This window comes from Lepisma saccharinum, chromosome 1 (assembly GCF_977018435.1).
Source record: "Lepisma saccharinum chromosome 1, izLepSacc3.1, whole genome shotgun sequence".
NCBI classification, from domain to species: domain Eukaryota; kingdom Metazoa; phylum Arthropoda; class Insecta; order Zygentoma; family Lepismatidae; genus Lepisma; species Lepisma saccharinum.
The window spans coordinates 149616097-149641377 of NC_139229.1; the positions used below are offsets into that span (position 1 = coordinate 149616097).

A 25281-nucleotide genomic window follows, 5' to 3' on the forward strand; every position below is an offset into this window, starting at 1 on the left:
TCAGTTTTATTGATAGTATCCTTTTGTAGATAGTGAGTGATTCATCTGTACTTTAATCTGTGTTCTCGAAAATAGTATAAAAGCGAGGATAGCGCATAAGTAATATCACACTTTCACTATGGATCGTTGAAGATTTTAAACTTAAAAGGAACTCCTCGGTGTTGTGCATATATCTTGGTATGGTAGTTCGGTGTGCAAGCTAGGTCTATGTGATCATAGGCATGCCGATAGCCACGCATTGAGTTGATGCATTTTTAGTTGAGTCAATTCACCGACAAAGCGAAATCCTCGCCTTCGTCTCAAGTATATTCACATTATAATTACCATAATTAAATAAAGAATAAAACCTTTTAGTTTATCTACTGCAGCAATGTGGTTTTATTTCTCTGTGCTGTGAATATTGTCTTTGCCTAACACTATCCCTGTGCCTGAGAGGAGTCTGTGTACTTCACTGAGTCTCATCGTTCACCGCTGAGTATTATTAAGTTATTATTAATAAATATTATAATACGTTTAATAGAATAATAATACAGGTTTGAGCATATCAGAGATTAGAACATTATTTAATTGCAAAGATTTGAAAGGAAATCGTCTGACATCTTTGTGTGTCTAGTGTGCAGTTACATGTTTTTCTAGGTTTCAGATATGTAAAATGCAACCAGTAGTGAACACCCAATAAGGTTTAAGTGTTAAATTTGTAATCTTGTAAACATTTTTCACCATTTTAAATTTTAAATAATTTTTTCTCTTTATTGTGGTAATGGTGAAATGCAAAGTTGTTGGTGGCAGAGTTCACTCAAATTAAAAAAAATATATTATAATACTGATTTTTCCCTTATTTTATGTTATTTATTTTACCTCTCAAGGTTAATCATGGTAATAAGAGAGGTAATTAGCACATAATAGCATAATTCGGCTGATGTATCGGTATCAGAAAGTATTTGTTGGATTTGGTCTTTCGCAGGGTTCCCAAAAATGTCATGCAAGACTTTTGCAGTTCATTTAATTTGCACCAATATTGTGTGAAAAACTTATCTTGTGATGACATAACAGGTATTTTGATATTCCATGTGATTCTTTAATATTTTGAAGCAAAACTCGGGTAAATTGATGCTTAAAGTTGGAGTGGAATATCATATTCCTATCTCTAGAATCTTGACTATTGCACTATTCTAAATGATCAACAATTCTCAGAAGAATTTCCTCAAAAAAAATAAATTGTATGCTACCTCTTGATTGCAGTACTAGGCAGACCTGACCTTTATTTTGTGATTGATTTTGCACAATTACGAATAATTACAAATACCAAGAACATTAATAGAGGAGAGAAGAAATCACCTATGCAGATCTTTAGATTGTTTTCACTGTTTTATGTACTCACTTTATTGGTTTATCTATGTGCTTTCTTTTTCCAGAATGTTCAGGCAATGTTCCAGAAGTTAGCAGAAGCAAATTTTGCATCATTCCAGGGCTCTTTGAAATGTGGAAATTTAAATTCAAATATTGTTCTGTCCCCGACACCCCAGGTAATTTTGAATAATGTTAATTAAAAGAGTATTAAATTGTACAATTTCGAGCTTCAGTGTGCAAGGAGTGACCTTTCCGGAGGCTGTCAAATGTTGTACACTTCAGAAACAGCATTTCTTATAGAGGCTCTGGTGTCTGGGCCCTCAGCTAGTACAATCCATGAGGTTTGTGTTTTGTGTCCTGGCCATGTGTGTGATTTTTCTCTTTTTAATTTGCATTCATCCTTTGTCAGGATAAACCATAAGTGGCACAAAAGTGATGTTAAATAAACTAAATAGCCTCCTTAAGTTGTTTTTTGTATGGTCGCTGTTCACATATATAAAAATTCAAACATATATCTGAAGTGTTGATTGGAGGGGTAACTTCTGTTAAATTTTATTACTTAGAGTAGATTATAGCAGAATAGAGCAGCCCATCCATTTACAAAGAAAATGAGAGGGAAATGCTCCCTTGCCGCTGGCGAGATGCTGCGATTTGCCAAAAGCTGGAGTCAAACAGTTGCACACTTGCAGCTGGAAAATCAAGATCACCCATTTCTCGTTGCGTTTTCTTGGCTTCATCCATCCATTGCATTTGGTCAATTTCTCGCTGCAAGACCTGGCTCCTATCCTTACAAAACACGGAGTCGCTTGTTTCAATGTTATTTTAGATAGTGCCCTTTTTAAAAAGAAAAGAAAGTATAGATTCTGTTTCTTTGCAATGAGAATTGTACATACAGCCATACGAACTTGCTGAATGAGTCTGTTCACACAACGACGAAGCTTGCAATCACATAACTAGAAATATATTTCGAGGGGAATTAATTTATCCTTCATGCATTTCATGAAATCAACATAATTCCCCCTCTAGGTTCCATCACCAGTGTGACTTGCGCCTAACTTTGGGAAGGGTGGGGGGGGGGAGGACCGAACATGAACATTAGGTTCCAAAAGGGTTTTAAAAATTTCTTCTACCATTGTACATTTTAGTAAACATGAAAATTTGTGGGGGAGGGGGTGTCCTGCCTTGCCCCATGCTCTACAGGGATTAACGCGTACAGCTAAAAACAAGGGTACTGGGTCCGAATCTGGGATAAGTAAAGGATGCTTATTAATTTTCTCAATCAGTATTATATATTTCTATTACCGTGATAACCCTAATTAGTAATTACATAATGATGCAAATAGAAATGCGGAAATGAAAAAACAAGGACCTCTCCTATAGAATCATGTCGCCCCTGTTGATGTAAAAATATGCATATAGCATTAGGATCGTTATTTACATATTTTTATAATTTTGGTTTAGAATGTGTATTCTCAGCACACATCCTCAATACAAGCTTGGGAACAAATAATTAATAATAATAATAACAACTGAAATTCGGTATTACAATATTTATAAAATATTCATAATAACCATCTATAATGATTACACCAATTAAATGCAGGAGAGCTACTGTATAATACTGACATGCAAATGAAATTTAAATTAAATATAATGTATGGAAAAACCTAGTTTTAGCTTTTGATTTAGGAGGGGCGATCGCCCCCATCGCCCTCCCCGTGGATCCGCACCTGGTAAAAAAGTATGCATAAATAGTTAAATACCAGTATAGAAAATTCCCCCCAAGCCGCTAAGCACCTTCATCAACCACCAGAACAACGGCAAAGCAAGCTTTGCGCACGCGCGAATTGGCCAGACTGGTGCAAAACTTACAGATGTTTGGAATGTCTGAATATTGTGGGAAACTGAAGAGATATTGGAACTTGACCTAACCTGCAAGTCCCCCATCCATTTTCACATCTTGTTGGGATAGCAATAAACCGTTCTCATTCCTGGCATGAGGGTCAGTGACCTTGAGAGGGAGAAAAGCATGCAAGCTTCCTTGCAAATGGATGGCCCGCTTAAGAGATATTTCATTGCCTTTTTGTGCAGAATACTATTTTTTATAATTGTAGTAATTGAACAACATCTGTACCTCTTGTATCATATTGAGTTGATTTCAATATAATTCATATAAATTTTCAGCTTTGATGGCAGAGAGTTTAAAATTTTGTGGGTTTCTGAAGTTTTTGGCAAAATTTATTTTAAGTTTAGTTTGTGTACACAGAATAGTTGTGCTTAAATTTACATTTTCAAGAAATATACCCTCAGTGGGAATTAAACCGTGAAGCCCATGATTACAAGGCACATATTAATGTTAGCCACTACATTTTCAGGAAGGCACCAGGATGTTTTTTAAAATATATAATACATGTACATTAGGGTAGTCCAAAAATTATTTTTTCGAATTTAATTTCACATAGTTGCTAATTTTGTTCCTTTTCCATGAACATATTTTACCTCAAAAAATCTCCCTAATTGAATAAAATTTAGAGGTCGCTCAAGCGACATGAAGTTTTTTCATAAGGATACATATGTAATGTACATATGGGATATATGGGACATTTACAGCATTCAATAATTATTGATGAAATTGTACTATTTACACTATGAGGTGAATTTTTATCACAATGATACAATTATTTATTACACAATTGCAGTTTATTTCAAAAATAAATTAAGAAAATTTAAATATTCAGTCAGTGTTCATTTCAAAATCAACTTCTTTAAAATCCAAATACAGTCAACTCTCGATTCTACGACCCCGGGTATAACGACCCTCTCGAAGTAACGACCCTTTTCCCGGAAACCGTGAAAAATTTAGAAAAAAATTGAAAAATTTGGGAAAAAAAAGTTGAAAAATTGAAGGAAATCGGCCGAAAAATGCGTTGTTTTTTCCTCCACTCATTCGCTTTACGAGCGCTCTACCGCTCACAGTTAGGTCTGAACTAAAAATAGACACCTCCACACCATGCTTGAGTGATATCCAATAGCACTTGACCTCTGCCCTCCCCTCCCTCAAGTGCACCAATGTTACCCCGCACCCGACTGCCGCTACCCAATGCGCCAGGCTTGTTTTGCCAAGCTTGCTCTTGGATACGTGAGCAGAGAAGATCGAATGTGCTGGGATGTTATTTTAAATCGACTTGACTTGTTTCCTTGTCCTAAGTGCTGGTGAAAACTCGCGGGGGAGGGTGGGAGCAGCCCGAAATGACTGCTGGACTTGCAGTCTTTGACAATGTGTATGGCAGGTCAAGCTCTTTCATCGATAAATACACCACCTTGAGAGATAAGATCGCAGGAATGTTCGAAAATACAGATGCGTGGCGCCTGGAAGTCTGGCCCATCTGTCCAGCTCTGACTAGAGTTCAGCAGGTTCCCGTGAGTGAGCAACTTTCGGCCTTGTAGCCGACAACTTCCGGTAACCGCTTTCATTCAAAACGTGTTCTTTGTTCCCTGCAACACTTTATAAAAAAGCGAAACTGTTAGAGATAATCAAAACCACATAGGTGAACTAAAGATCGTCAACCCGCTTAATGCGTTGTCATCCAGGTTTGCACAAAAGTTTACTTCGATCTTACGTGCATCATAACTCCCGTTTCCCACTTCATACGTTTTCCTAATTGTGTCGATGTCGTAATATCTGCCAAAAAAAAGTGTTCCGTTAAACGACTGACTTCTCCCTCTTTTCCTGTCAGCAAACGTAGGGGGAGGGGGGGGGCGATGCAGATTGTTTCAGCCAGGATTTTCTTGCTGATGCGGGCTGATTACAGGCGAGGGTGGAAAAGGAACCACCCCTCTTCCTTTCCTTTGACGTCTAAAATGGGGCAACCAGTTCTGGTTATATTCTTGAAAACGAACAAAAACAATAGAACAAGTAAAAAAAAAAGTGACCCAACTCCCTTTCCCCAGCTCATTCTCCGCCACTGGTGTGCACGGCAATGTTGATAATTGCAGATTTCAGTTTTTTTTATTTATTTATTTATTATTATTATTTTTTAATGCTGTTGTCTGCATAGGAAATATTGCCCGTATTATTGTCTGTTGCATGGTAAAACGTAAAGCAAGGGTAATTTCTTTCTTCTTTACACTGCTGTTAAAAGTTCCGTCTTCGACAGTTGCGTTATCTTTAAAATGCTGGGACTTTTCTCTTCCGCCACCTGTTGCTCGAACTTCCAGCCGGTCTCCTTGTTTTTACGATGCAGCTGGCGCCAGTGTTTTGTCTAGAGTCGTTTTCACGTTCAGAAGACACAATGGGCTCTTATGGGCAATGCTTTTCTTATGGGAAATACGAGCGCACTGTTGTCAAATTTCTGGATTTACAAATTTAGCTTAAGTAAAATCGGTACCTGCAGTTTTACAGGAAATTTTGTAGAGAATACGATGGTGAACACAAAAAACTGGTAACTTGCTCACATAATTTTAGATAAATTAAAAATGCAAATTTTCTGTGAAAACACAATTTTTACATTGTTTTCATTCCTAACGTTGAAACATGCCGTAAAATTGAAGCTTTCATTATGAAAAAAATTGACACTGTTTTTTAATTGTCATAGGTGACAGTGGTACTCAGAATTTATCAATACTTTAAAGCATATTTGCATTAAAAAATATTCAAATAAAGTATGTGGAGATTTTTTATATTCGTGCAGTAGAAAATGTCGTCGCTGGCCATTTTTTGTTCTGTAATTCCAAGTAAAAACTTCCAGCGACAAAGTTGTGGAGAAAATAATGAAATTATTTTTTATAACCACTCAAAGGTTCCCAGAAATATTATTTCCATGCATTTGGAGTTTCTTTTTAACCCGAACCGCGCGCGAAGTAAGGAGACGTTGTCTGGCCATCTTGAGCTGACTCACCGCAGCATTCCGGTTAATCACCACCAAGTTTTCCAGCTGTTATTTTATTTCCATTCAGTAAAAATATGAACTTCATGCAGTTTGTTATAATAGAATTGAAATTACTTAAATTTAATAATTGACAATTATTTCCAATGCTGCTGTTGTGAGCAACATTAGTGCTGTCGCAAATACACGTTGTTTTCGTTTACATTACTGTCGACATTAATGCTGAAATGAAGATCACCTTTCGGTTTCCAACTTACACATAAATTCATAGACACAATATTAACCTTTGAAAGGCTTTCCAACACGTGACAAAATATGGGGCTTCAAGATAGAAATATGACATGCCTTGCTTGAGTCATTCACGTCTTATCAGTTCACGTGGGCCATAACTCATTTGTTTGTTTGGGTTGCAACTTGAATGTAACCCATGTGCCAGGGTCCCCTTACTTGAGTGAGAGATCTGCTTTGGTCTGTTTAGACTTTTTCCCTCTCCCGAAAAAGTGTTTTCAGTTGTGTGAGCTCTCAGTGATTTTTACTTTTTAAAGTGATTTCTGAAGTGTCATATTCGTGCATTACACTTGTGTTTGTAGTGATCGCAATGGATCATAGTAAAAAGGGTAACTGTAACGTTCACAATATAATATTAATGTTAATAATTACATATAATTATCATTATACAAAATATGTAACACCTTCATTGTGAAGGAAGGTCATCATTTTCCGGCGACATGAGCTAGTGCTGTATTGGCAACACTGTGCGGTTTCTCCATAAGCGCCGTTGTCTCTTCTGAACGTGAAAACGACTCTAGCTTCTGCAAAGCTCTTGTTTGCCGATAACAGCGATGACTCAACCAGCGCGAAGGCGAAAGTTATTGTTTTGAATCTCGCAAAGCTGTTTTGATTTGATGATAACGAAATTCGATCTCCAGAAAGGAAAACAAGAGTTAAAATAACTTCATGTTCTGCGCCTTCTGATAAGCAAATCTGTAAATTTCATTTGCATCTGCTTTTCTTCAGAGCCATTCATGTGGAGGAAAAAAAAAGTGTGTTCAATGTAGGAATGGTTGCTGACTGATTAAAAAGACATTAATCAAGGAGAAAACGTTTGGAAGGGTGGGTGTTTGACATCGAGAATACTCCTAAATCCAACATTAAATCGTCGATTAACGTGAGAGTAAATAACGATCTCCCATTTTGATATGTGAAAATGTTTCATAAACCTTGTTTTCAGTTCATTTTATGCTGATGGGCTAATCGGGACTAAATATACAGTTTAAAGTGAAATTCAATTCCAAACCCGAATGATTATCGACTGCCACGCTGTTTAATGACTTGTCCTACAATACGCATTGGGTGAAAACAGATCGCAAGTTGCGCATTTCCTTTTTCACGCTGGATTACAATGCAAGTCAAGGAAGGAGTTTGGACTGCTCCCTTGAATGGGGAAGCAGGGTGAATGAAGTTAGTTGAAGCAAAGAAAAGTGACTTTTTTACGATGTATTTTACACAGCCGAACCAGAACGAAAATTACAGCCCTGCCTTTATTTTCTTTTTGTCTGGTACCTAGAGAGGTTGTGTTGTTTCTCCCGAGAGATCTAATCTTACCAGTTAATCTTGTAACAGACAATGCTCCAGTAAACCTGTATAAAATCCAACATTCATTCTGCCCGATTATCTCCCGACTTTTGCTGGTACCAGTCTGACTGGTGTCAAGATTCTTCGAGTTTCCCTTCCAATAAGCGAGAGATTGTTTTCCTTTCCATTGGTCTCAGTGCAAACGGGTCTCTCATGAACTAGAATTGTAAGAATTTCCTGGAAAAGCAACGACTGTGCACAATTGAAAGAAAGTAACATTATTTTAAATTCTCTTTTGTGAAAACTTTTTCATGTTCTATTTTCCTTCTCACAACACGCATCCTGTGCATAACAGGTTGTATAACTACCAGGATAAATGGTGTTGCCATCTCCTAGGCATCTTTGTGTCCGTTTGAGCTCCCTTTAAGCTGCAAATTCCAATAACGACCCCTTCGAAATAACGACCCTTTTCCCGGGAACTGTGAAAGGTCGTTGAATCGAGAGTTGACTGTATAATCTTATGAAGGGAGTTGGTAAATTTTTGAAATAGTCTCAATCATCTGAAACGTGACTTCCATGTTCCCCGACGATGTGAATAGGACCTGCATTTCACTTTATTTCCTTGCTATTGACTCATTAAAGTTGGATATAAAGGCCACTGAACGTTCAACAGGATTGTTGAGAAAATTCAGTGACTGAATGATTGCTTTGACGTTTTAGAATTTATGCGAGTCACTCCAGATCTTGGCTTCATTTTGGAACCTGAAATTATCATCAGCTGGAAACAAACCTAAGGTGCAAAGGGAGGCTGAATTTATCAAATCAAATTAAGCTTTATAAGTCTGTCAGTTTGATGCATATTGAACTCCAGTTTTCATCAAAGCCTTAAGATGGGTTGTCATTTCTTGCTTTTCCTTGGAAGGTACCTTCTTTCTATCCAGTTGAGCTCCCAAGATACTGCAAGCGGGCCTCAAACTTGTTCCTTGCAGATTAAGAAACTGTCCTATACTCATCAGTCAACCTGAATATAAGTAAGTCATTGTTCGAGGCATCTTGTAGATATTCTTGCACATGTAGCTGTATCTACCTCATCTCGTCTTCCAGCACCTTACAATTATATTGACTACATTTTAGCCAAAACTCCTAAACAAAGTTCCAATACATTTTTTCTTCTATTTTCTCATCGTTCATGTTTTAAAAGCTGTTATATCGAAAATCATGCTCACAATGTCATGCAGCACCTAGACGACATGGAACATTTTTGAGGCTTTGAGCTACCCCTAAATATATTTATATTGCCTCAAAATTTTGCACAGAGTATGTCTACACCTAATGGAACAAAATTAGCAACAATGCGTTGAAATCGGAGAAGATGTTATGTTATGATGGACCAGCCTAATGTACATATATTTATCAGTTTTTGTATTACATTTTACATAGAATTGTGTAACTTTGGTTGTTTGTTTTTTAACTGTCTCATTTGTTGTTATTCCAGCCATACTGCAAGACCATAAATTTTGAAACTGTGAAGAAGTACATCTCAGACACAATACAAATAGTTGGGTTTCTGAATGTTTCAGATGTAGGAAGTCCCATGGCATACTCTCGTCATTTGGTTTTGCCTGTTTCGTCAGGAAAGGGTAGGTTGATTTTCCATAAAATGTATAGATTCATAAAATTAAACGTGATATATTGTGCAGTTTTCTTGAGTAGAAATTCAAGCTGACAAAGGCTGTACATAGGATGCTATTATAAATTTTCATATTTCACAATCCTCTTCTTCTATGGTGCTCCGGTCCATATTCAGTCCATGGCCTCCCCAATTTTCCTCTTCCATCCCGTCCTATCCAAGGCTGCTCTCTTCCAGTTCTAAGCAGTTGCAGGGACGTCGGAACCGGGGGATGCTAGAAATGAGACTATATTTTTTCCAACTTGTCTTTCATTTTGTAAAAATTGGAAAAATATTTTTGCACTAGTTAAATGAACGTGGACTCAAGTTTTGATACCAGCAAGAAGTATGTGACAGAAAGATACATGTACAGATGAGAATTGCAGCCACATCTCCGCAAATCAAGTGTAAGGTGGAATTATCCCCTTAGAAATTCGCCGCTTCGATTTTACAGACAGATGCGGTCGGTCTGAAACAATAAACCCCGCGTATCCCGATGGGAAGGGGGCAGAGAGCAGACTATATTTCCCCCCACAACCACCCCCCTTAATTTTAAATCTCTTCTTTTCCATCTGCAACTACATCCCACGGATGCAAGGGCTCCAAACCAGGCGGGCAGGTGGAGCTTGGTTGAAGGTGGGAAAAAATGACGTCTGACTGCCATGCAGAGACTCGGGTTCGATTTCCGTGGTGGGTGATCTAAGGTTGGAATTTTTCCGGCCTTATCCCTGCAAAAAGCAGCTCCTGGACTCACCCAGCCTAAAATGAATGGGTACCTGTGGGCAACCCTGGGGGGGGGGGGGGGGGGGTAAATGTGGCCGGAGCATGGTGCTGATCACATCACCTTCACAATGTCAGAAATCGAAAATGTGTGGTCCCTACCCCCACATCCCTTAAATGTGCCTACATGGCACGGTGCTATTAGCACAGGTTAAAAAAACAAAATCACATGCGAACAAAAGAATGAATGGTGTTACCTTTCTCTGAGGTCTAAAACTAAGCCATCAGCCCTGAACATGACGTTGGTGCTAAGCACAGGGGAACACTTTACCTTTACCTTTTTTATGAATCTATGACCATTATCGTTGGAATTTGTAAGCTGTGCCTTCCAATTGTTTCTTTACACATTTCATTTTTGCCTATTTGTGCGTTCAGGTCCCCCATGATCATCTACACATCGCCGGATGGTACACTGTCTATTGTCTTTTCTAGTTTATCATGGAAGTCATCTTTTTCTAATTGTTATTTTTCTTCTGTAGGTGCATAGACATTTATGATGGTTACATTAAAGAATTTAGTTCTCATTCTTATTTTACATATTCCCTCATCTGTAGGTTTAAAATCAATTAAGTTCTCTTTCATTCTTCTCTCTACTATGAAGGCCACCCCTGCTTCTTTATTTCCTTTCTTTTTGCCACTACTGTATATAACATGTCTCTTTGTTTCCCATATATCATTATCTGTCCACCTTGTTTCCTGTAGGGCAGCTATCTGTATGTTATATTTAATCAGTTGGTCCGTGACTATTGAGGGGCCCCCTGGTTTGAGAAGTGTTCTGTACCCATCTCAATGCCCATATTCTTTCACCGTGGTCGTCTTAATTTATGTCCATCCTTCCGAGGCTCTGATTGTGGTTTCGTAACTGTTGGAATTTTTCAGGGCTGAGTTGTCGGCACAGCACCCAACCCCCAACCTGGTGGGCCAGGATTTTCTTTCTGGGTTTACTCCCTTAGCCTTTGAAGTTCCCCTTCTCTACAAGGCAGTGGTTTCCTTGTTCTCCCAAGAGGGTGGGTTGCCTCTTCCGCCATCTCTGCCATTCCGAAGGTCTCCTTCTCCGCCACAGATGCCGTTGAGAGGTTTTCATCGTATCCCTGGTAAGGGGCCCTTATAAGGTGCTACCATCCAGAGCCAGATGGACCAAGGTTTTTTTAAAGAGGTATTACTCCTCTAGGTTCCTCCGTCTCCTAAGCCGTTGAGATGACCATCCATCTTCTTCCGCCTTTTGACCGTTAGGTTGCTTCTTAGTCTGGCTCTTTACTCGCTAGCCTGCCCGGCATGGGTGACCCTGCCAGTAGCTATGCTACCTCCGGTATAGGCTAAGGGATCATCAGAGGATGCAAGCCCCACCACCAACTACAAGGCCCTGCAACCACTAGGTGGGGATTTCACAATCCTGTCTGTCAAAATCTCAATCTCAAGACGTTTAATGGCTATGAAATTAACGATGTACACAGTATGTATAACATGACTTACAGACTACATAAGCAGTTTGAGAGAAATTCATTATTTACTCTGTTTTTTTTTTACATTCATTTGGAAAACAAGAATAGAATTAAACTTATAATATATCTAATTTAATCCAAATAAATACTACATATTAAAGGTAAAAACTATCCCTTGTGCATTGCACCATGGTATGAAGGCACCTAAGATATCTGCAGATAGGGCTCCAGGCACCTTAATTTCAGGATTGCCCCCAACTTCTCATTGGTATATGCTAGGTGAGTACCTGATCCTGTTTATGAGGAAACTGTGTTGGGAAAATTACCACCTAAGATTACCCACTCTGGGAATTGAACTGGGTCTTCCACATGCCAGTCTGACAACCTACCAATTTTTTTTCTCTCTCTCAACATATACATACATACATCATATATATGTGTGTGTGCATGTTAGGGATGGACTGATAAATATTTCCAAATAGTCCTTGAAGAGCCTGAATGGTTCATAAATGTATGTTGCTAGATGACTGCAATGCAAATGAAGCTGCATATTTAGACATTTACACCCAAAAGAGTGGAGCATGGAGATTATTTGCTTGTTCAAAAACATTTTAAGAAAATGATAACGAATCAGTAAAATTATTGGTCATTTTACCAAAAAATGGATGCACCAATTAATGACTATATCAGTTGATACCATATGTAATATACATGGTGCGGCATTTAACGTTTCCCATTCAAAATACTATAACTGATATATTGTACAAAGAAATTACATGAAATGAGCAATGTTAGGCACTTAAAAGTCTTGCATTTAAAGACGGCGTAGGTTCAAATCCCGCTCTGGTCGGAATTTTTTTCGGCCTACGTATAGGGCCGGTGGCAACCCACCATCGTGAGGAAATTGGGGAGCTCCGAGTGAGTGAGTGTAATCCGGTAACGGAGACCTACTATAACAGCTGGGGATACGTCGGGCTGACCCCCCGACTATTCCAATACTGGTTGAAGATCTCCACGCTTAGAGGTGACGAAGGAAAGCATGGGAGGGAGACCGGCAGTCGGTAGGTATGCCTAGGCCCTTCATGGGCTGTTGCGCGACGGATTATTATATTATTAATATTTAACGTTCAGACCTTATTTTTTGAATAAATCGAATCACATTAGTTAGGCTATAGAGATTAGGGTGGGTACAAATATGTGTCATTTAATGGTAGTTAAGCAGAACTTTCGATATTGGGCTGATTTAAATCCATGCAAAATCTTGAAGCGGCCGCTACACAGTCTTAAGGTCATATTCTGGTGTCCTATTGCAGTGCAGGGAATTGTCGGCCCCTACTTTTTCGAGGACGATGCGGTGACCGTCAACTCCCAATGTTACAACACCATGTTAACAACCTTCTTCCTGCTTGAGGTGACACGTCTTAACTGGAACATGGAGAGCATGTGATTTCAATGAGATGGAGCCACATGACATCTGTCAATGAACATGCTACGTACTGCTTTCCCCAGGCAACTTCTCTCGAGGTTCAGTGACATTAATTTTTGATTGATTGAGTTGGCGTTTTAAGTTAACTTTATGCACAGTAAGGCTAATCAGGACTGGGCTTACAGTTTAAAGTGGGATCCGAACCACTATGTGCCTCCACGGGGTATCGAACCCGAGACCCCTTGATTACAAGGTGACGACGCTACCACTTCACCATCGGGGGAGGCCCCAGGTTCAATGACATTCTGTGGCCCTCCATATCCTCGACTTCAATGCACCAGACTATTTCTTGTGAGGTTCCCTGAAGGCTAAAACCTACGCTCGTACCCTCCCTGATCCCAACAGCCTTAAAAATGTGATATGTGAGGAAATTGCTGATGTTACGCCAGACAGAAGTGTACAGCACCCTGTATAATCTATGAGTGTCCATTGTGCTAGTTTCTTATTGTTCTTAATAATTAAACTAAACTGCAGGGTGCAACAGCCATTTACTATTCTATCCATATCTGTAAATTTTATTTTGGTAGTCATGAGCTCTTTGTACATTGTTTTCTATTGTATGAAATTCGAAATTGCAGGAGATGTTTCACCTAAAGTCAAGGTTGAGGGTGATTCAGAAGATGAATCTGTCGTAGACGATGGAAGGATTCCATCATTCTGTGTTCTTCTACATGGTGCACTAAAGGTATGTACCTTTATGTCATCCGTCTTTTGATTAAAAATTTTATTTTTGTTTTAAGAAGTTAGACAAAAGTTCATTTGAAGGGTCAGGAGGAAAGAAAGAGACAAGTCAACTCTTGTCAAACTCCAGGAAAATGAATTTTAATTGCAATACATTACTGATGATAAATAACAGTAATAGCTTAAGTTGCTACATAATTTGCAATACAGTATATGTATTATGTTAGGCAGCAGTAATGAAATGGTACAAAAAAACATATTCCTTGATGAATGAGAGTGTCAAATGTATGAAACAAAATAGCGTCGTTGCCTTGTAATCAAGGGGTCCCGGGTTCGATACCCAGTGGAGGCACAAGTGGTTTGGATCCCACTTTAAACTGTAGGTCCAGTCCCGATTAGCCATACTGTGCATAAAGTGGACTTAAAGCACCAACTCAACAACAAGTATGAAACAAAAGAAAGCATATTGTAACGTCCAGCACAGCATCAACAGGAAATGACATCACTACCTTGCTTACGGTAGAAAGTTATCTTACCTGTTTTTTCCCCCTGACCCTTCATTTAAGAATTGGATTTGTGTACAGTGCTTCTTCGTACATTTAGTAGAAAATTACCATTGTTATTACACTGAAGTTATCACAACTTACACCCTAACCTGAAAAATAACCTTGCATCCATTGTCTCTTAATTTTTTTTGCAGATACGTACCTGATGTGTGCCAAAAATGTATATCAATTATAAGAATTTTATGGTGTTTTGATGGTTCAACATGGCATTTTTTTTCTCACTGTACAATTTCAAGCATGCATTACAACAAAATGCAATGAATTACAATCATTATCCAACATGTTCAGAGGTTGATGAATTGCCATGATAGTAGGATTATTTTTTGTTTTTCTTGTCGAATACAGTATAGACAGTATAGGTAATTGTTGTGGGTAAAAATGCTGTAGAATATCATGTAATGAAATAATACGATAAGAAAATGAGTACGGGACAGCGAGAGTAAATAGAGAGAAGACAATGTGGTCAACCAATTCTGTGTATCTATCTCACTAATCACCTTGTTAAGTGCCCTCGGTTAAATTTGAAGTCCTGACTGGCACGTCATTTTACATATGTACTTGTCTGGTGTGTAATATTAACCAATCAGAATTAAAGTTAATGTGTTAACACAGTAGGATGCTATGGATATATGTTGAAAAGGAATACCAGCTTACATTTGCTAAGGAATAGCATTTATGCTGAAACAATTATAAGTATTTTTATGCAAAATATATTGATAAAAACAAGGGGAAAAAGTTACAACTTGAAATTATGCATAGGTAATCAAGAACATTATCACATATAAATGTAATTTAAATAAAGAAAAAGTTTCTTTAAAATTCCCTCTTGAAGAAGAGTAATGCCCGTTTGCACCAAGGTCGATTTACTCGCGAGTAGGAGTAAACTCAGAGTTAACCCACGAATCGGCTGATTATGTTGCACCAACAGAAATGCTGGGTAAGCTGGGAGTAAAAGGAGGGTCAACTTTACCCGCCGAGATCGGCAAGTAAAAGCAGAGTAAACCCACATGCAGTGGAGTAATGGCTGCCATCCACAACCAATAATGTATCACTTCAGAATTTCAAAACTAAATAAATGTAAAATGGGAAGTAATAGACTCAAACTGCGTATGTAAAATGCGAGAAATATATAGTATGTTATTAAATATATACTTTGGCAGATGTTTACTGTGCACATCCTGCAGTACAGAGTTTGTAAATTTGCACGTGCAATACAAACATAAACATACACATAGTAGCCGGAAAGAGTGGAATAGTCTTCCTAGCCATAAACGATCGTGAATACTACGTGAAGGTACATGTATACATCAAAATCTACTGTAAACATCACTGTAAAACTACTTACTATGATCGCAAGCTGCAATAAAATATCAACATTTATTCACGTAAATATTTTCCCTCTTCTTTATCACATGCTTGAATTTTTCTTGTGGCAGTCACTTGTCACTGTTTACGGAGTTACCAAAGTCCCGTTAGCGCCAGGGCCTCCCCCATGGTGCAGTGGTAGCGTCATTACCTTGTTTTCGAGGGGTCCCGGGTTCGATACCCGGTGGAGGCACAAGTGGTTTGGATCCCACTTTAAACTGTAGGTCCAGTCCCGATTAGCCTTACTGTGCATAAAGTGGACTTAAAACACCAACTCAAACCAAAACCCGTTAGCGCCACCCTTCCTCTTTCTTCCTGTCATGCAGCCACACCACGAGGTGCCAAGAGTTGAAACATGCCTTGTTGAAACAGGTAACCAATCACGTTCTTCCATCTGTATGATGTTTAGGCACTTGCTTTCAGGCTAGCTGCTATATTAGAGTAAAGCCGGGGTTTCATGACTCGAGTGGGGTGGAATGCCTCTCAGATTGGTGCAATGGAAAATGATCCTAACTCTAGTGTTACCCTGGCCCATGGATTTTCAAACTCTGGAGTTTGTGCAATGTTGGTGCGAACGGGCATCAGTCTTTTTCATATATTTTAGCATACATCATATCTAATTTTAGTATATTCAATATGTCACTTTCTTCATTCAGGTTTTCTACAAGATTGCTTCCAGCCTTCAATTTTCAAAACTCCACATTGATTAAATCACATCCAAAGTGTAGAAGATATTTGTACCACTTTGTCTTACTCCTCAAACCATCCATTTGAGGTATTGCATTATTCATATGCTTGCTTGATAATGCAGATGAAAGCAAATAACAAATTCCTGCTTCAAATTACACTTGGCACTTTTCACATATCCTTGGGTTATATCACAAGTTCCAAATCTTATTTAAAGATATGTCATTATCGAAGTACTTTCAAGATTCAGTTATGTGAAAAAATGTCTCTATATAGTTTAAACAAACTAATTAAGATTAACTTGTAAAGTTTAATCCTTTATAAATATCAATAATTGTACAAATATGAATCTACCACAAATTGCTACATTTGTACTTTTACTCCTTCCATCATGAGATCTTTTCAGTGTCACAGACAATAACTAGTATCAGAGAAACTAGTTGAAGAAATATTTTTAGCATGTGTCATCTTCAATTGTTGTTTTATATTTTTGTCACTAAGTGCTTAACAGCCTGAATGTTTGTGAAGTAAATGTACATATTTGCTCTGTTACAGCTATTTTGCAATGTATACAGGGTGTTTCTAATGTTTGTTTCCAATGCGTAGGAGGTGATTCTACAAGTGAAAATAAACACAGAAGTTCATGTGACGAAATGCTGAAGACGGTACTCATTTGGATTTATTGAAGTGGGAAAAAAAGTGTGAAAATTATGTTTACAAGGAAATAGTGGCACAACGTCCAACCATATGACCGTGGCGAAGGGCGTTCCACAAAGAAATGCTTCATGCTCTATTAAAAAAAAGCACAGGGCAGATGTGTGAAGTTGATGCACAAGGGATTCCCCAAAGGAAGTGAATGGGTCTGTTGAAGTCATGGGGGTAGGGAAGGGTTTAGTGAGATGTGTTATCCACGGAAAGTGATATGTGGAGACTGACAACCAAGAAGAAAGCGAATATCCGTAGTGGACATCACCGTTACTTAGAAAAACAAAGATGGTGGTGGTGCTGCGCTAGGTTGCATATGTGTCAACATGTTCACTGTGTACAGAGTGGAGTTGCCGAGGGAATCACATCACAGACGATTTTCAAAATGTCTGCCATAAACGTCCACACAGAGATGACAACGCCGAATCAACGATTGTGTAGTGCGAGCAAACAACCCTGCGGTGTCTGCTATAGACGCTGTAGCGACATTAATGCGTGCAACGAGATCCTCGGCTGACACGACAGGTGTTTCGCACACGATGCGTTTCATCTCTCCCCACAGAAAGAAATCCAGGGGAGTGATGTCCGGCGATCTTGCTGGCCACGGCACAGGCCCACCCCTACCAATACACCTATTGTGCAACAAGCCATTGAGGGCACCATCATGTTGGAACCATACTCCTTGCCTCAGTGCCAAGGGCACGACCTCCAACAGTTCAGGCAAAACATCACAAAGGAATGCATGGTATGTGCCACCATAAAGGCGGACAGGGAAAATGTACGTCCCAATCAAATGGTCATGCACTATCCCAAACCACACATTAACCGGAAACCTGCGCTGATGGTGTGCCATGAGAATTGCATGTGGATTTGCAATATCCCAAATGTGACTGTTTTTACTATTGAACATGCCCATTTTAGTGAGCGTTGCTTAATCTGTCCACAACATACGTGGGCCAGAGTCCTGAGGTAAAAGGTCTTGTACCTTTTGGAGTTTGAAAGGCTACATCCCCTCTTCGGACAGGACGTGCCACACATTAACATGGGAGGTGTTGTGGACAATGGCTATAGCCCGCGTACTGGTGTCAGGACGATTCCTGATGGCATTTTTCACCGTATCCACAAACTAATCTGTGCGCACACTTTGTGGCCTTCCAATTTCTCGATGGGGTGGTATAGAGCAACCACAAGGAAAAAAACCTTGGATGAAAAGTCCCCATGCAGCTTTCTCTTCTTCCGTTCCGCTCAGGCCATAAGGAAGCTCTCGCTCTCCCTTCCTCGCGGGAGTATGGTGCACAGGAGTCACGGGTCTGCGCAGGTTTCTTTGCTTGTGGTTCCACTATAGCACTTATCCTGTTTCCTGAAGTCGAGTATGTACTTCTTGAAAGAAGGTGTGTGACGGCAGCCCCCTATTTGGAAATTATTCCCCATACAAACGCTGTGCTGCATGGCTATTATTTTCTGTCTCGCCATAAACGAGATGTCTGCCAGCTCCTCTGCGGTGTATGCAACCATCCTTATACCTGGATATCTGCCAACCCGTAGACGACGAACACTAGTGCACTGTACATGATGGGCCGTGCCTATCGATAACACCTAGCAGTGCCTATTACGAGGTTTGCCCAATTTGCCAAGTTCACATCCTTCTACTCATACGTCTTCAACCTCAAACTTGTGATGGCAACCTTATGCGCGGTGATGCTGATATCTCAGTAAGTGAAGCACGAATGGCAGCAACCGGTGCTTTCCTGCTGGAAGAGAACTACTGTGTTAGCGCCCCTAGCGGGAAACGCCAAAGTCAAGGTCACACTTTTCGGCCTTTCTGCATGTGGGTACGTACAAATATTGACAACACAACATCGCGACGAAAAACATCGCTCACATCACATTGCCCGGGTTGCCCATGCTAATCCCTCCATAAAACCCTACCCTACCCCCCATGACTTCAACAGACCCATTTGCTTCCTTTGGGGAATCCCTTGCACATCAACTTCACACATCTGCCATGTGCTTTTTTTAATAGAGCATGAAGCATTTTTTTGTGGAACGCCCCTTTGCCGCGGTCATATGGTTGGCCGTTGTGCCACTATTTCCTTGTAAACATAATTTTCACACTTTTGCCCACTTCAATAAATCCAAATGGGTGCCGTTTTCAGCATTTCGTCACATGAACTTATGTGTATATTTTCACTTGTAGAATCACCTCCTACGCATTGGAACCAAACTTTAGAAACACCCTGTATAACAATATACTTTTCTAGTGATTACAATTACCGTTTTTTGAATGTTGATACAAAGTACTAAGAATGGCATCATATTATACCCTGGACAATTTTATAGAGTTGACCTTTGTATATAAACCTTGATGCCAATGCAAATGTACACAATTTCAATAAATGTAATTATAAATTAGAATGTTTCTTATGTTGCTTGTTTGAAAGAACACACATGTTTAAAGATATTGTTTTTTGATATTATCAGTTAAATAATAACTGTTATAAATATGTGTTCAAAATATTGCACAATTTGATAATTTTGTCGTGATATACAAATTAGCTTTTTTAAACATCATATTTATTCAAATTAGTTCAAATACTAATTTCAGCCACATTTAATTGCATTATATGAATAAATTTCGAATAATCATATGACCAAAACTATTATTATTATTATTACACAACTCTGAACTTAGCCTAACCATTTCAAATCTTAATATGACAATATATTAATTTTATTTTCTCAGAATATCTAGATATTGAGGAGACATACTTTTTGAAAGCATATATCCCAAAATTCTCTACTGTCGTTCATCATGTCTGAATTAAAATCCATTTTGGCTCATGATATTACAGAAATTGATCATGGAATAAATTTCAGATTTTCAAAGAACTTGCTTGTTATTTTGAATTCTGTTTGTCATTATTGTTACTTTTCTTTTCACAAGACAATCATGTACATATTTTCCTTAATTCTTTTTCAGTTGGTGTTGTAGATTTTTCACCTTTGTCTATTGCAATACTTTCAGGTTGAAAACATGGCAGCATTGTGTATATTAGCTGAAGACTGGTTTGGTATAATGTATTCATGGGCAGACAGCAAGAAGAAATCCAATTTGATGTTAACTATATTTGAACCAGGTAATTTTGTGTAATTGTATTTATCATATTTGGTGGTGAAGTTATTTGCACAATGTACTACAAACAACTGAGGAGTTCCAGGTTGAAATTCCGACTAAGGCATGACTGTTTGTGGTTGTCCCGTCATATATTACATTCATTCAGCCAGTGATAGCTTCTACCTGTTCGCACAATCGCATGTGCATACCAAATAAATCGTAATTTATTTTTATTATACTTACTCGCTAAACATCATTATCTTCAAAACATCAAATGTTTCCACTCCACTTCACCTTTCATTTGCTTTGATGCTTCACCGGCATTTCTGCCTGCGTTTGGTCTGTCCCATTGACAGGCTCACACCTTTCGAGTTGAGTTACCTGCTTACTATTTTCAGCAGACAAGGGAGAGAGAAAGTAAACTGGTCGGGAAAGGGTCTTCTGGCTTTGACACAATGCCTTTGTACCTTGTATCAATAGAGGCTTCATTTGCACAAACAGTTTGAGAGCAACAACCACCAGCCATGCGGTAGAATGCAGTGATGTTCGGTGACGTCAGCACTTGGGGTAGCAATCAGTGGCATGCCCAAGGGGGGTTGATGGGGGTCATTAAATCTTCCATATTTGAAAATGATTAAAGAAAGCATAACATTTCCAAGTATTTTTTTCTGCACATAATATGTTCCCATTTCATAAACAATAAAACTATATTTTTACATCCCACATTATACATACATATTATACAATGTGTATAAAGTTGAGGTGTAAATACAGAGAATGTAAGTACTGCAGAAATTTCTCCCCTGAGTTCTTCAGAGGATTTATAAAAGAATCGAGGGGAAACCAATCCCCTACCTGTTCCTATAGCAGATAGACTGGGGTTTCCTAAACCAAGATCATTTAACCATTGCACATTGCAGTGGCCGCGGTGGCTCAGTCGGTAACGCATCTGACTACCATGCTCAAGGTCCCGGGTTCGATCCCCAGCCAGTTTAAATCTTTTCTAACGTTGGAAGCGGCCCCGGTGCCCACCCATTGTCGAATGACATGGGTACCTGGGGGAAACCCTAGGGGGTAAAGGTGGTCAGGGGCGTGATGCTGATAACATCAACCCCACTCATGACCGGATCAAGAAAGTGAGGGGCGTTACCCCACACCCCCTATACGCCTTCATGGCATGGTGCTAAGCACGGGGGAGCACTTTACCTTTTTTAGGGGAGGGGGAGGCAAGGGAGGTAGAGGTAGGAATTTTCCCTTTCCCTTCTGGCGGGCGTTTCTACCTGAAACTGGTGTGGTGGTGGAAAAGCCAGCTAGACTAGCTCCTTCAAGTTGTTCCTGCTGATCTTACCAAGGGGCGAGAAGCACATGAAAAAGGAAGTGGTGATGCAAACTGTGGTTTCAACAAGACAATAAATATTGTGATTTGAAAATAATTAGAGATGCGAGATTGATTTATCTATCTCTGCTAGATTAGCTACTCCTCAGTGCACGTCACTGCTAGAATGTAACTTCCATCAAGTATTTCAATCTAGTTCCATTCCAGACCATGTGACAGTTATGGGCAGCCCACACATCAATCCAAATTGATGGATTTTTTTTATAAAAATGAAATTTTGATGGCATCTTCACCATCTCACCCTGTTCCAAGCATATATACCGTATTTACGCATGTATATGTACCATTTCAAGAAATTTGGTTTGTCGAAATAGTGGGAACCATGATACACTTTATCTGATGCTTCCGATGAAGTTACTGGATTCCCTCTTTCCCCCTTTTGGAAAATTTTCAAATACCATACTGATCACCAGTCAAGTACAAAGTTTATGCATATTCATGTTACAATATAGATTTCATTATGCTTATTCTGTGATTTTTGTCAACTTATGAAGTCGTTTCTTCTTAACCCTTTCTGGAGGAGCTTGAAGATACCGAGTTTTTCCCAAGAGATGGGGGTGTGTTTTGCTGTTTTTCAAAAAAGTATAGTTTACTTTCTACTTAAATACAATTGGAAAGAATCGTTTTGAAAATGGAATTAGGCCAGATGATTTTGGGTCAAATCCACTGGTAGATAAGGCTTAGCATTAAGAAACCCTAGTGTTAGGGTAAAAAGTCTGTGTGGGAGGGGGGGAGAACTGCTCCCTATGCCCCAACCCTAATCGCTGTACCACCACTGTCAATGCGTATAGACACCTAATTGCCGCTACTCAGGACATACATTTTTTTAGCAAAAGCAACATGTAAAAAACAGAAGTGAGTTGGTGTTTTAAGTCCGCTTTATGCACAATAAAGCAAATCCGTACTGAACCTACAGTTTAAAGTGCGATCTGAACCACTATGTGCCTCCATCGGGTATCAAACAGGGACCCCTTGATTACAAAGTGACGACGCTACCACTACGCCATCGGGAGACCCCAACAAACACAAGGGAATGAAATGCTGCAGGAAAAAAATATTACGTTCTAACTAATATAATAGGAAATGGAACACACAAAATATAGGGAAACACATGAGTCTGCATTAAGCTACATATCTCCTCAACCCCTGACCCTAAAGGTTCGAACAAAAAAACATTCTCTAGGGGAAATCATGAGCTCTTAATTTGGTCCAGTGACTATAGGACATAAATTGCATAGTTTCTTACATATTTGCTGTTATTTGTGTGAAAAACCAACTTTTACGCTAATTCTAAAAATTAAAGAAAATGTTTGAAGCTTTGTAATTCAATTACAATTTATGATAGCTCTATCAAACAAAAACCATAATTTAGCAAATTTTCTGCTCTATCATTTTGGTTATCTTCACTTTTTGTGTACAATGCACAGTTTTCGAGATATTATTTTATTAATTTTTTTACTTTTCAAGGTGAATTTTAGGTGCCATTTTTCAAGATGGCGGCGAACCTACAGGTTAGAGAGTGGTAGACTCTTGAAAATCGGATTCTTCACATTTTTTTTTTACTGTAGGGGCAGTTGGTTTCATTTCTGTTGCAATTAGTTCACCAGAAAACATTATCTTTCCTCGACTAAGTTATTCAATGCTATTTTTAAGAGATCACCTAATTCAACACGAGCCCAAGTAATATTCAGGAACAAAAAACACATGACATCTAGCAGTTGGAATTTGAAAGAAGTGGTTACAACATGCACACAAGAGACGCAGTTCGATTATAGCTAATCTTATTGGACAAAAATAGTAAGATGGTCTATGCCCATTGCTCGTCTGGAAAGAGTTAACGAACATATATTTTTCTTCCAGGCAACAATGTAGTCCCATGGCTTGGTGAGCTGGATCAACTTGGCCCTCTTGAAGATTTTGAAAAAGATAGGAAAGATCGGAAAGATGACTCTGTTGCCCCCTTTCCTGCACATCCTCCGGAGAAGAGGAGCTACTCCCAGAACTGTGTTGTATGGATACGTCAAGCTGGACTGCAGTCGGACATACAGAAAATCCTTCGCCATGCTAGGAAATTACCTGACAAAACAGCACAGTTTTACAAGGTTTGCTTTTTCTTTTTGGCAGAGTTTGAAATATTTGAAACAGCTTAGGTACACCATTTTTAACAGTACAAGCAATGTGTAGAATATAATTATACAGGGTGTCCACCATAAATCCCCAACATATTGAAAGTCAAAATATATCTTGCCTGAGTGGCAGAGAGGTCAGTGTAACTTGCTACAAAGCGAGGGAACCTGGTTAAGATATAGATGGATGATTGTGTGTGTCCCATCATCCACTTCATCAGTCCATCATCGCAAGAGGTAGAAAGCAACGTAAAATATAGAAAGAAAGACATTAAAATTGGTCAGTCAGTTGCAATAGACTTACATATTCAATTATGGCATTCCAACAGTAGCAAGAAGGGTATGATACTGTGGTGGCAACCCCACCATCTCGAATGAAGCTGTAGAAAACATGCAAAGATCATTCTGCCACCAACATTTTCACCAGAATATCCCCTCCGTGCATTTTTGTGGTGAATAAGCTCTTATATTTCATGATAATCCAGCTGACAGAATTTATTTTCTGCGTACCACCACACAATCTCTGCATGCTGACTCAGAAAAGGAAAACTATTGAACAGAAGTACCAATGTGGCCATGATGAACACTATAAAATCTCCACATAAATTGTGAATCTATGTAGAAATGTTAGACGTTCCAAATCTTGGAGTTTCCTGGTATATTTGTGCACAGATTAACTGTAAAAGTTTGTTGCTTGATGGCCGAGAATGTTGAGTCCATGTATGGCCATGGTTGTTACTTTGTGAGTGTCTGTTCATCAGTTTCATTTATTTATCATGCAATTATGCTTATTTACATGAAAATCTCTTCTTGCATTGATGTTAATATTAGGGTCATTCCAAATGAAATCATCATGATGCCAAATGTGAATCATTTTTTACTCAAGTGAAAGTTGTCATGTGTCATCTCTGTCATTGAGATGGCAGAAAATGTAATTGGTAGATTTCTTTTATAAATCCGAAAAGAAATAAAAGTATGTAGTGACCACAAACAAGAGAGCCTTCAGTCAGAAGCTTTCGCACATCTTCCCATCTATCCGTTCAACTCAGGCCATAAGAAAGCATGCTACACTCTATCTCTCCCCTCCATGTGCTAGTAGTACGATACACAGGACAGTTTTCCACAGTATCTTTTGCCTGTGGCCCCACTATAGCCAAGTCAGGGAATTTTGTAAAAACGTTCAACAATCTGGAAGTCAGTGAATTGGAAGGGTCTCGTGCTTGCCAGGTTTAGAAACAATCTTGATTCTAGATATTTAGCATAAAAATATGTTTATATTTGTCTTTGTTTATTTTCAACAATGTTGAATAAACTCCGTCCATTTGATTAGCAATGTCGAAGGCTTATATACGAGGGCCATCCAGAAAGTCACCCACGTTTCGGCAGGGGTGCCGCTAGGGGTGAGGTGAGCAGGGACTTCCGCCCGTTCAGTGCGCATCCAGCTGTGGATGT

General features: G+C 39.0%; 1 protein-coding gene across 1 annotated transcript in view; it reads left to right on the forward strand.

Moving 5' to 3' along the window:
• The window catches only part of IntS14 (integrator complex subunit 14), a 36802-nt gene that overhangs the window by 9873 nt on the left and 1648 nt on the right, over window positions 1-25281 (forward strand). Inside the window, exons 5-9 of the mRNA XM_083124858.1 lie at window positions 1416-1526; window positions 9307-9451; window positions 13767-13873; window positions 20218-20329; window positions 23564-23805. Coding sequence (XP_082980984.1) covers window positions 1416-1526; window positions 9307-9451; window positions 13767-13873; window positions 20218-20329; window positions 23564-23805 — 717 coding nt within the window. The remainder of the gene's footprint in view (window positions 1-1415; window positions 1527-9306; window positions 9452-13766; window positions 13874-20217; window positions 20330-23563; window positions 23806-25281) is intronic.